At 40.1% G+C, this 12235-nt stretch overlaps 2 protein-coding genes and 1 long non-coding RNA gene across 5 annotated transcripts; 1 reads left to right on the top strand and 2 right to left on the bottom strand.

Annotated features, from left to right (window-relative positions):
• Window positions 1–43: 43 nt before the first annotated feature.
• On the top strand, window positions 44–1212 carry LOC139433090 (uncharacterized). Its single transcript, XR_011642653.1, has 3 exons — window positions 44–187; window positions 538–629; window positions 1011–1212. It is a non-coding gene; the product is annotated as an uncharacterized lncRNA (long non-coding RNA).
• A 1934-nt stretch (window positions 1213–3146) lies between these two features.
• On the bottom strand, window positions 3147–8537 carry LOC117440281 (uncharacterized). 3 transcript variants are annotated; one of them, XM_034076584.2, is made up of 17 exons: window positions 8336–8537; window positions 8058–8142; window positions 7884–7912; window positions 7574–7664; window positions 7421–7470; window positions 6502–6972; window positions 6172–6312; window positions 5313–5381; window positions 5092–5223; window positions 4832–4955; window positions 4584–4735; window positions 4355–4454; window positions 4186–4262; window positions 3965–4073; window positions 3787–3847; window positions 3453–3610; window positions 3147–3362 (listed from the first exon to the last, which is right to left on the bottom strand). In XM_034076584.2, the coding sequence occupies exons 1-17, from the start codon at window positions 8455–8457 to the stop codon at window positions 3357–3359; spliced, it is 1977 nt and encodes a 658-aa protein (XP_033932475.2). In that variant the 5' UTR covers window positions 8458–8537; the 3' UTR covers window positions 3147–3356. The 3 variants fall into 3 exon arrangements, with proteins under 3 accessions (XP_033932475.2, XP_071058074.1, XP_071058075.1); XM_071201973.1 differs by having other exon boundaries at window positions 6172–6309; XM_071201974.1 differs by having other exon boundaries at window positions 6502–6969.
• A 2058-nt stretch (window positions 8538–10595) lies between these two features.
• Window positions 10596–11914, bottom strand: LOC139433103 (E3 SUMO-protein ligase KIAA1586-like). Its single transcript, XM_071201986.1, has one exon. The coding sequence runs from the start codon at window positions 11749–11751 to the stop codon at window positions 10651–10653; it is 1101 nt and encodes a 366-aa protein (XP_071058087.1). The 5' UTR covers window positions 11752–11914; the 3' UTR covers window positions 10596–10650.
• Between the last annotated feature and the right edge of the window lie 321 nt (window positions 11915–12235).

The following is a 12235-nucleotide window of genomic DNA, read 5'->3' as shown; positions in this document are numbered from 1 at the left end:
GGCACTGTACTGATAGTGGTGATTTTATTTTGGAATTCTTAGCGTGCACTTCCTGTACTGACAGTGGAGGTCATAGATATATATAAACACTAGATGGCTCATGGGAGATTTTCCAGCGTAGCTGACCGGCCGCCATCTTGCTACAGTCAACAGTTACTCTGATTCGCGTTATGGTAGCTGTTGTCAGGTGAGTGATCTGCACGAAAATACTCTTAACTCACTGAAATCTTGACTGATTTACAAACGGTTTGGTTTATTATAAACATGATTAGCATGGCTATGATACAGGATGCTTGGACATGTTGAAATTGCAGCTTTTCTTTGTGTATGTGGTTGTATTTATTAGCTGGCTAATAACAAGAGGCTGTCAGTGAGACCTAGTATTACAAAGTTGACCCACAACTCCACCAGTGGGAGAGGCAGAACTGCTCTTTCTTTCAACACAACTTAAGTTACACATGATTTCTTCCAAGTGGTTTGGCTTGTTAAAAACATCTTGCATTATGATACAGGAATTTGCTGGCTTTGTGTTTACAGAAGTACCTGACTATGCCGGACTTTTGTGCAGCCTACGGATGCTCTAATCACCACAGTCTGGAAACAAGAACCCGTGGGATCACCTTTCACGTGTAAGATATGACAATATTATGACTACAATTAGGATAATCGTTAATTACTTAGTGGATGTATGTACATTACAAGTCCTGCTACACAGGATCAGTGGGGCTATGTGAGATAATAGTATTGCAAGATTGTTGTTGACCCAGCCTCTTTAGAATATGTTGTTACCATTTCTTTACACAATTATTTAATGTTTCTATTGGACACCTTTTGTATTACTCTTAGTGTGGTTGTCTTATTCTTAAAGTAGGCTATACATACATGCATACATACCAAAAATATGATAATTTCGGTGTGTATTTTTGTCCTACCCTTAATGTTAAAGGAAAGAAGGGAGGAACATGTTGACAATAATTTATATATCTGGCTACCTTTCTCATGTTTTTAAGGTTTCCCAAAACCAAAGAGAGGAGGAGGCAGTGGAAACTCGCCCAAAGAAGGGACGGTTTTGTTTCCTGTGACAGGACACTGCTCTGCAGTGAGCACTTCAGGAGTGAGGAGTTGGCAGGAGACGCAGCACTATGTTCCCCACATATGTTTATGTTTGCTCAGTCTAATAAACCCATAACATGGTTGTGAAAGAATACCAAAGCTGAGGCTGGACGGTGATTGATTGTTGGTGTGCCATGTGTTCTTCTTAATAATAATAATACATTTATTTTGGGGGGCCGCCTTTCATAACACCCAAGGACACATAGGATAGTTTATGTTTAAATTGTTCCCTATATTGCATAGGGGCAATATAGGGAACAATTTAAACAGTGGATTTTGTGATATATCAGCCGGGGTGAGACAAGACAAACCACAAATGGACTACAGAAGGACACAAAAGGACACATGGTACAGTTTATATTATTCTTGGTCTTTTTTCAATAACATATTTCAAAGGTTCTGGATTTGTTTACAAATCTAGAAACTAAATACAAAACTAGGATGATATGAAGATCTCATGTCAAAAATAATTGTGATAAATTAGACAGAACTGGCCTGTCTGTGAGCACATTTTATGTTGGTTTGGTTCTTCTGATAAAGGTGTGAATATCTAAATAATATACCAACATATGCTATTGTCATTAGTTGTGTCCCTGTTCTTAAAGCTAAGGCATTGCTAAATTAACAACTCTTGGCTTACAGAGTGGTAACATGAGACCGATTTTTATATATAAAATATAAATGTATTTTAATTTTATAATTTATTTGAAATATTAACAATATAATAAAATAAATGGAAATATATACACCGGCAAATATTTAATATAAATACCTTGTGTGTGTGTGTGTGTATAGCTATTGCTTTATCTGATTAATGTTATTTTCATATGAAAGTCCATGATTATAAGTATGCAGTATCATAACTACATATTTGATGTTTATAAAAAACCAAACCGTTTGAAAATTGGTTAAAAATTGAGCAAGCTATGGTTATTTAAATAGTAAACCATAATGTTATGAATGAGAGAACTGCCTGTAGCAAGATGGCGGCCAAGTGGCAACGTCGGTCTCAATTGGCCAGCAGCGCGGGTGAGTCATCTAGTGTTTATATATATCTATGGTGGAGGTGTCCTGAGAGTGGAGGTCTGCATCGGAACTGTCCTGAGAGTGGAGGTCTGCACCGGAACTGTCCTGAGAGTGGACTCAGATGTCTATATATAAGCTTCTGCAGAGAGGTTCATGGCTGGTGAGGCACTGGCACTGACTCTTCAGGTTTACAAATATATTAAATCAAAATATAATATTATTTTCAAAAGCTTTTTTTGTCTGATGCTTCAATTACTTTTAAACAGACAGTTCAACAGAAGGATACCCAAAAAAAATTAATTTTATCATTTAAATATTGAATTGTTCTCTCTTAGTAAGATCCCATTTTCAATAAAATTGCAGTCTTACCTTGACTTGAAGATTATGTCCATTTGCCTATCCTTCTGGACAAAAATCTCTATTACTTTTTTGTAAAAGTCCTCCTTATCTTCTTGTAGTTTCAAAAGTCTATCATAAATCTAATCTAATCAATAGATTTTTGATTCGAAAATTATAAAAGTAGGGTAGACATGTGGATATTATCCGGCTGAACAAAACGTACATCTATCTAACAGCTACGTTTCCCACAGATCTTATTTTTGAGCTATTTTCTAAAATCCTATGGAGAAATCTCGTTGCTTTTTTGTGGAGGGAAGCCATGCGCAGCTTACTTCCTGGTTTTAGGACGCCTCACTGCAGCTCTCTCTCCTCCTCTTCACACACCACACTTTTTGCGGCACACGTACTTACAGCCAATCAGCTCTGAATTATGTGAGATGACGTATGGTGGGGATGACAGCACTTTGCCCCTATGGTCATTATTTTTTGCCACACACATTAAAGTAGTGTAGTTTTTGCAGTCACCGTTCACTTTAGACAGTCAGAGGGAGGGCAGGATCAGGTTTTGTCCCACATGGCTCTAAACAGCTCAATAGGCACACTGTAGACACTAATTAGAAGAACACATACTAAAACAGCAATGTACAGACGAATCAGATGATTAAACATGATCTTAAAATATATTTTATATATTTTTTAATTTATTCCAGAATCTGACGACGGGGCAGGCTGAACGCTCCTCAGGACCATATCCCTCCCAATCCACGAGGTACTGCAAACCCCCTTCGGTGGACATCCATAAGACGCCGATCTGTCTGCACCTGTTCTGCCGCCCCACGTTAGATCTGTGGGCGCTGGCACTCCTGCTGGACCACCTCCTATTCCTGAGAATACAGAAACACTCAGAGTAAATACACTGGTGGGTTCTATCTCCTGGACCTTAGTGTAGGTTGTGATCAGTGCTGTCTTCTTACCTGTTTTTTGTAAAACAGGATGTAGGCCGACTCCTTCTGCTGCTTACACACAGATACTCCTGTTGTTTTAAAGACTTCCAAGTCGTTGAAGGTGAGCCACCTGTCGGTTGGCTTGTCTGGACTGTCGTCGGGATGAACGCTGTCACAGATGTAGTGTCCTAAAGAGATAGAGAGAAAGAGAGAGATCTTTGTTCAAACATTGAGTTGCCGCTTTAAGTGATACCAGACATTAAATACAGTATTTGCTTTTGTATTTCCCAAGTTGTACAGAAATTCTTGTTTCTAATGACTAAACTGAAGGTCCCATTCAGCCTACAGTGTTTGATTATTTTACCTCCTTCTCCACTGTCGCCTAGATGACTGACGGTGCTGACCAGACTGTAGCAAGTGTCAACCTGGGAAAGAAACACAGCGTTAGTTTCACACACACATAACAGCAGCAAAACACATGTATTCACTTCCCAGTTGGCCTGATGCTTCTGTTTGTGTTCAGGTGACTTTTGTTTTTTTACCTCGTTGCCAGACACCTGCAGGTTATTCTGCAGCTTGATGGCGTAGTGTAACTTCTCCATCCTGTAGTCGGAAGTGAACCAGAAACGCTTCAGGTGCAAGATGAGCACTCTGCAGAAGAAAAAAAAAGATGGTTAAGGATCGATCACTATGTTTTTTAATCGGTTTTCTATCATGAACTTAAATCATTTCTTTGGGTTAGTGTGGCGCAGTTGTCACTCACTTTGGCATGGTCTTAAAAGTTGATCTCTGGCCAGATGTTCTTCCTCCGCACTCGCACTTGTATTCCAACTTGGTCTCCTACAGGATAGGCACAACACAACAGTGTTACACATTACAAAATAACGCAACGTGTGTGTTCAGGCTGTGAGGATTTGACAGGCGAGTCTTACCTTTTGGTATTCCTGAAGCATCTCTTCCACCGAGACTCCAGGAAACAGATCCAGGGACAGGTTTGTGAACACTTCGTCTCTTCTCGACTGATTTCCGCATCTGCATATTAAAGGAACAACTTGTGTAAAAATACAGCCACAGAGGTCAAGACACAACCACCTGCTTAACCGGACCAGGGCGTGTCTTAGGGGGAAAACGTCTTTGTGATATTTGTCTGTATGGTTTTACCTCTTGCATGTCCTGATGTTCTCCATCTGGAACACCATGTTGCGTTCCACAGGGCAGGTGTATGTTTGTCCCATGCAGGTTGCCATGTCCTGCAGAAGTGGGGACAGATTCCTCATCTGGTTCAGGACTGATATGATGAACTCGTGAGCGTCCTGTAAAAACACGGAACACACACAGAGGGGTTAATACACAGAGAAGAAACTATCAGGAGGAGGTGATATAATCAAACATGAAACCAGCTGACTCACCTTTTGCTCGTAGTCGCGGAATTCTGGAGCCTGAACAGAGACCACGTTCTTGAATGAGTACAGGAGGCCCCTTTTACTGTTGATGTCGCTGGAGGTGTGGGCGTCTTTGATCGCTAGGAATTCTCTGCAGTAGGAAAAATAGAAGGGTTGGATCTGGTATTCCATTTTCTTCCACAGGATTTGGGTAAACCTGAAGGGGACAGGTGTGTGCGTGCGTGCGTGCGTGCGTGCGTGCGTGTGTGTGTGTGTGTGTGTTGTACCTTAACAGTTGGGCATCAGATAATGGATCCCAGACCTCCTTCTGGCGCTGTAAGTCCTGGACGAAGTTCTCCAGTGTCAGGAGGCCCTGAAGGCTGGAGTTCATATAGCACGTGTTTGAGAGGTTTGGAAGTCTGAAAACGCAACATGAGCAGTCAATATCATCTCTTATTCTCTGAAAAATCATAAACTAAAGCCCATTTTTGACGGAATTGTTACTTACCCCAAGCACTTGATGTTGGTGGGTTTAGCCTTCACAGCATCACCGATGCCATCTGGAGTTCTTGGGGTTCTTGGAAGGGAAAAAGACAACCACACGGTCAATAAATATGACAAGGCGCTTTGAAAAGTGTCTTTATCAACACAACACACACTGAATAATGTTGAAGCAAATCAACCATCAGGGAGAAGAATAAGTAAAAACATCTTGCCTCTTAAAGGTCCCATGTCATGGCCATTTCTACTGATCATAATTCCATTGTTGAGGTCTACTAAAATAAATGTATATTGTGCAATATTCCAAAATCCCATTGGTTTCTCATACAGCATCTCTGTATAGTATGTGTATTCACTCTCTGTCCTAAACGGCTTGTTGGAGCTCCTGTCCCCCCTCCCTGTGAGCCCAGTGGCCGTCTGCGAGACAGCGAGACACAGCAAAACCCAGCCCGAAACCAGCTCGAAACCAGCCCGAGCACACACACACATCCGCAGCCTGGCTGGGAGTTTGTGTGACTCACAGATTCACAGACTCACAGCCTCGCCGCGTCCCGCCATCTCTGGCGGAGAAATCGGCGGAGCTGCAGCTGAGAAAAATATAACGGCTCCACGGATTGGTCCATTTGGGTATGGGCACGTCACTGTACCCAGGAAGAAAACAATGGACAAAGATACATCTCCAACGAGGTGTTCTGGGGCAGACCGTTTACATGCATAAAAAGCTTCATAACACACAAGGGGACGGGTAATAACCAGAAAAGCATGACATGGGACCTTTAAAGAAGGAACGATTAGTCAATGGTCCTATAACGTAAAGCTTTAGGAATCTAATATCTTAATTTGGAGTGTATCAGTTCTTAGCTCACTTGTTAAACTCTTCCATAATGCACGTCTCCAGCAAAAACGTATCATCCGTGAATTCTGGTTGTCCACCATAGAGGGAGAGAGCTGGGGCGATCGGAACCACTCCATTCTGCTTGTTCGTCTTTTTTGGAGTACCAGGACTGCTGAAGGAAAAAAAACAGATTGACATTTAAAGTATGTGATAAAGATGACAAATAGGCCCTCACATATTATGATATCATTATAGTCAGACAGCTTATTTGCTAAAAAAAATCGCTAAATTGTGGACGTTTTGCAATCTAAGATATTGAGTAAAAGTGTCATCAGTAAATGTGGAGGTATTTTTAACCTACCTGATAAATTCTGTCTTGATGGCGTCCTCTTTGATGGGAAGCTCTTCCTGGGAGTCGTCAGAATGCTCATTCCAGTCGTCTTCATACAAGTCTTCCTCCGGCTCTGGGATGTCCGGCACCACTTCATCCTGGTGAGACTTCTGCTGCTGTTTGGTCTCTTTTGGTTTTCCAGGACTGCCACAGGAAAGGTCTGTCTGGGAGTTGTGGGGAAGCTCCGAAAGGTTGTCGGAAAGCTCAGAAGGGTCGTCTTCAAACTGCACCACATCATCCTGGTGAGACTCTAAGATTGACTCCTGTTTGTCTGTCTCTTGAGGGGTTGCAGGTCTGCTGCTGGTCTTGCTTTTGGATGGCGGCTCAGGCAACAGGCCCCTATCAAATAGTTCATCATAAAACTCCTCATCCAGAACAAACGGCATCACCTCATCCTGGTGAGAAAACGAGCTGGACTCTTTTGGTGCTTTTGGACTGCTGCTGGAAGAAGAATGTTAGGTTTTATTCGTTATTGGCACAATCAGTGACAACATTCGAAATGTCCTTTGTTACATTGAATCCCTTCCAGAATAAATCTAAACCAGGTGAGATGGACGTCATGTGTACCCAAGTACTGTACAATTGATCATATGTCCAAGTGAGAAAGATTACAGATTCACAAGTGTACGTATTTCACGTCTCAAAACAAAACTTGAATATCTTTTAAGCTTGTGTAAAATGCAGACCTTTTTTCAGCCATCAAACTAAATATCCATTAACAAAAACACGAATTAACTTCACGATTAGAGAACAGGAAGATCAAAAAGTGCTGACTAATTGCTGGATTTTACGACACATCTTTTCAGCACTACTTTATGTGTGGGAGCTGAAGACTGGCTTTCTTTGTTCCTGACAGACAGTGAAAGCTGTATAAAATAATTGTACTTACTTCCTCTGTTCTGCGCTGGTATCTGTAGCCGGTGAGACCTGACATTTTCCCTGTTGGAGGAAAAACAAACTTCAGTATCAGATTTTACTCATTTAGTCGTGACTAGTAACTATCTGGTTAGTGTTGAGTTCTGGCTGTGTTTGTGAAACATACCTTGCCCCGTTTAAAAAGCTTATTCCACCAACGTGTCTTCTTGGCTGTCCCATTTGTGTCGGTAGATGAGGCCGTTAAGGTGGTCACAGATCTAGAGAGAAAAAGTATTGGTTATGTCATTGTAAAACGAAATACTTGTTCACAATAGTCACAAAATAGGATGGAGAAACATGTGAGGATTCCTGATGCCCAGATGTTATAACCATTTCTCTCAGGGATTTCTGAGTAAAATCATTTACTAAAATAAATGAGTTAAGACAAAATATGATTTAAAAACTGAACAAAAAATATACAGGATGAAAATTCGTACCTTTCGTTTCTTCCAACATTTCCTTTCTTCTGTAGAGGGAAAAGACCAACAATAATAAGTAAACAATGTCAGACATATTGGTTATTGTGGTTACTTACATATAAACTAATCTAAATAATAATGGTAGAGTCGACTTAAAGGACATGAAGCTCTGACACTTTCTGTCAAACATACCTCGCTACACCTACTCTCCTTTGACTTCTTCTTACTAGCCTTCACTGTATTTGCTGAGACTGGAGAAGCAGCAGCACTTTTTCTACTGAGAAACACAGATGGAAATGTTTAGCCAGTTATAAAGCATTATCCATATGCAAGTATTATTTTTATGAAAGTTAAATGATTAAATACAACAAATGTAATCCATCAAAACACTAAAAATGTTAGCTAATTAAACTGAGTGTATACATGATTAGTTAGGACACAATTAAATGAACTTTTAACAATGTTCTTACCTCCAACATGAGCTGAGACAGGTTGTGCTGTCAACAGCCACATCATCTGTGGCATGTTTTTGCTTTCCCTTGTTCGAACAAAGGAAAGAAAAAGAACCACGGAACCAATCTACGCTAAACATCTTGGTTATTTTTCCAATTCTTTTTTTTTTAACCAGAAGTTGGACTCAACTGTCTGTTACCGATCGGTTTCTGAACTGAATTTTCACTATGTTACCTGGACACAGGGGAAATATAGTTCTAGAATGTAAGAATGATGATGATGTATCAAGGCCATAGATCAAGACACATTCCGTCATTTAAATATTCTAGAACACAACAAACACAATAGAATGCTCGGTCTCACCCATACAAAAATTCACAAAAAATGTCAAATTCCATATTACAGCAAAAAAAGAAGATATCTCAACAATACAAGAATAGATGTATATGTATAGCCCAAACTGAATGCTCTACAAGCATGTAATTACATATACATGGTGTGTGAATAGAAATGTAATGTGATACTGTAAATCCCCAATTATCTGCCTAAAGAAATCTAAATTACCTATATATAGAAATACACTCCAATGCGTCCTTTAAAATGTTATTAAAATAAACACTTTCATATTGTTTGTCATCTTAGGCTATGTTTGTTTAGCCTAGCTTAGCTCACATATGAAGCTAGTAACTAGCTTAGCTCCAATACAATTTGAAAACTACACTTTCCAACTCTTTTAAAGCTGATTCCATCTTGATTTTCGTTCTTATGTATAAATACAAACAAATAACTTTTCATTACTAAGAGTTGAAGCTACCACTAGCTAGACACCGTATAGCATTGTGGCTATAGCTTGCTAAAGTAATAAATACATAACATACATAACACGGAAAGATTATATTATTTGAGTTTATTGAAGGTGTTTTTATTTGTGTTTCGCTGTAGGCTAGCTCCACTCCCAATATGTTGGTTGCCATGCTAGGCTCAACATGTCATGAAAGACACATAGATGTTTAACATCAAGTAAAATAATACAAGTCTGCACTTCAAAATGATCCTTACCAATTGTTGAATTCAGAGTCAGCCTGGAGGAGGTCATAGTACTGCTGTCCATGAAGACAATATATTACCAATACGGGACATTTTTCCGTTCATTTAATTTAATTTGTATATCATTGCCATGACAGTACAATACCTGAACAATACCTGAACCAATAGCAGCCAAATTAAATTAAGCCATCATTAATTGTATTATGTACATTGCTGATTTTGTCCCACAGTTATCTAACTGGCTTCGGTGAAAACTTTCTGTGTTATATTTGGAAAGATTTTCATGCAGATTTGAAGAACAGGTAGTTTTTGGAAAATATCGTAAGGAAACTGATTGTTTCATCTAATTTCTAAAAGTCAGGCAGTGTATGGAGGTGAATGATGTGTGTAGATTAACTCCAGTATGATACTTAAGTACTTTTTTGGGATATATTTGTACTTTACTTATATATTGCTACTTTATACTTCAACTCATCTACATATCATAGACACATATTTTGCTTTTTACTCCACAAGATTTATTTAATAGTCACAGTTACATTGTTTGATACATTTAAAACTACATACTTATAGCCTACTAAAATGCAGTACTGTATTACTAATCTACACAGTATTTTAAGTATCTAAATGTACTCCTCATTGACGAAGTACAATTCTAAAATGCTCTTACATTTTACAAAAAGGATATTATAATAACTATAATAATATACCATAATGAAATTATCCATCCTGCATAACAGGTACTTTTACTGTTGATGCTTGAAGTACATTTAGCTGATAATTCTTCCTTAATTTTGCTTTAAATTATTCTGAAATGGGCCATTTTGCAGTAGGAGTACATTATATGCTAATACTTTCATACTTTTACAAGACAATTTAAGTCATTTAACACATTTTAAGACAGTAGTAACCTATGTGTTATTTTACTTAAGTAAAGGATTTGAGTATTTCTCCAAAGACTGAGTATTAGCAATTCGTGATATGTTAGGTTGTGTTTTAGTGGCATCACGGTGAAGTACTGTAATAACTAACATACATCAGGGGTGAAAGTGGTTTGAATTTCTTGCAGGTACTATAATGCTACCCCGACCTTCATTGGTTCATATTGTTCTCCTCCCGCCCCCAGCTTCATGCATCCCTGAACACAAACTTCACATTTGTAATTCCTTTATGGGGTAGAAATTAGAAACACTTGACATTATAGTAAATTATTTATTTTCAATTGTGCATACAACTTGTGTCAAAACTTAACAGACCATTAGCAAGGCATGTTGAGGGAGGTAAACTACACACTTTTCCACATTTTCCACAGAGGGCTGAAGTAGCTCTCCTCTTCTGTGTACCGGCGAGCCATGCAGCTTGTTGAGTGGGCTGCTCTTCTTCCTTTGCCCAGCCAGGTCTTCACGTAAGGCAGTGGATCCCACTGTCTGCATGGTGGTCCCACAGAGCTGATGAAGAGGAGATTTGCTGCATTTTTTGTTGTAAGTTTGCTCCTATACTCAGTTATGATGTTGTTCATTGTGCTGAACCCCCGTTCACAGTCAGCATTGCTTGGAGACAGTGTGTCCACTGCCATGAGCAACTTCTTCATTTTGTTGGGAATGTTTCTTCCTCCACTGGCCTTGTATTCTGTGAATCCAAGATGGGCCTCTTGTTGGTTCACATGTAGGACATCACACAAAGCCCTCACCTCATTATCTCCAAATCGAGGATTGTCATGGTCCCAGTTGTCAGGGTTGAGGACTGCCATTTGATTGATAAGGCTGTTATAAGCCTCTTTTCGGTTGGCTGCAACACTGGCCTGTGCTCTGTTTGCTGTGGTTGTGAAGAGTCTTTCTTTCATATTGTCTGCCACTGCTCGGATGAACTGAGCAGAGTCAATGATGGGAGACCTGCCAACTCTTAACTCCTCTCCCTTGAATTCCATCACTTCCTCTGCCTGACTGGCATCAACTGCATGTTGTCCTGGGTAGCGATTGAAACTTTCTATACGTTTGACATACGTCGTCATGATGTCATGGGCCTTTGGGAGTGTGGTCTTCCTGTTCTGAAGAATTTCTGACAAGTTCTTAAGTTCAGTCAGAACATCTGCCATCAGTGCGAGACTTTTCAGGAAGTTGATGGAGCACAACTTAGAAAGCAGACCTTTGAATTTGGCCCTCTCTCTGCTGTCCCTTGTATCATCCTCTGATGCCTCACGGAAATGTTGTGCCAAGGCTGGATAAGACTGCCAAACTGCAGAGACTGCCCTCCACGAAGAAGCTACCCAGCGAACACTGAACACTTTTCCAATCCTCCTGAGGGCGATGTCCAGGTTGTGAGCACATTCCCTCAGCTGCCTCATGTTTTTTGGTGACTGGCTATATAATGAATATAGGCTGTCCATGAATGCCTGGAAGTCCTTTGTTCCCCCTGTCACATCCAGTGCCTGGTCAACAGCAAGCTCCAGTCTGTGATTAAGGCAGTGCCATAGTATGATGCCTGCAAGTCATCCTGGAGCAACTTCCCAACACCTGACTTCACTCCCAGCATGACACTGGCCCCATCACTGCAACATCCAATGAGGATTTCTCTCAGCAACTCAACAGTGAAGCCATTTTTAAGCAAGCAACCCATAATCTGTTCCTTGATATGAGCAGCAGACATCCAGCTCAACCAGGTCCAATGGAAAGGCAATGGGCTCCATGTCTCCATCAACACGAGCCTTCAGGAACACAATTAGTGTTGATTTGTGCCCAACACTGGTTGACTCATCAGCCAATACTGTGATTTTGCTCTTGGTCTCTATTATCTTTTTTAGAAGTTCCTTTTTCATCTGTGATGACACATGCTCAATTATGTTAACACAGACAGTTTTTCTATGCAGAACA

The sequence above is a fragment of the Pseudochaenichthys georgianus genome, chromosome 24 (assembly GCF_902827115.2).
Source record: "Pseudochaenichthys georgianus chromosome 24, fPseGeo1.2, whole genome shotgun sequence".
NCBI classification, from domain to species: domain Eukaryota; kingdom Metazoa; phylum Chordata; class Actinopteri; order Perciformes; family Channichthyidae; genus Pseudochaenichthys; species Pseudochaenichthys georgianus.
This window is presented reverse-complemented; position numbering and strand designations above follow the sequence as displayed.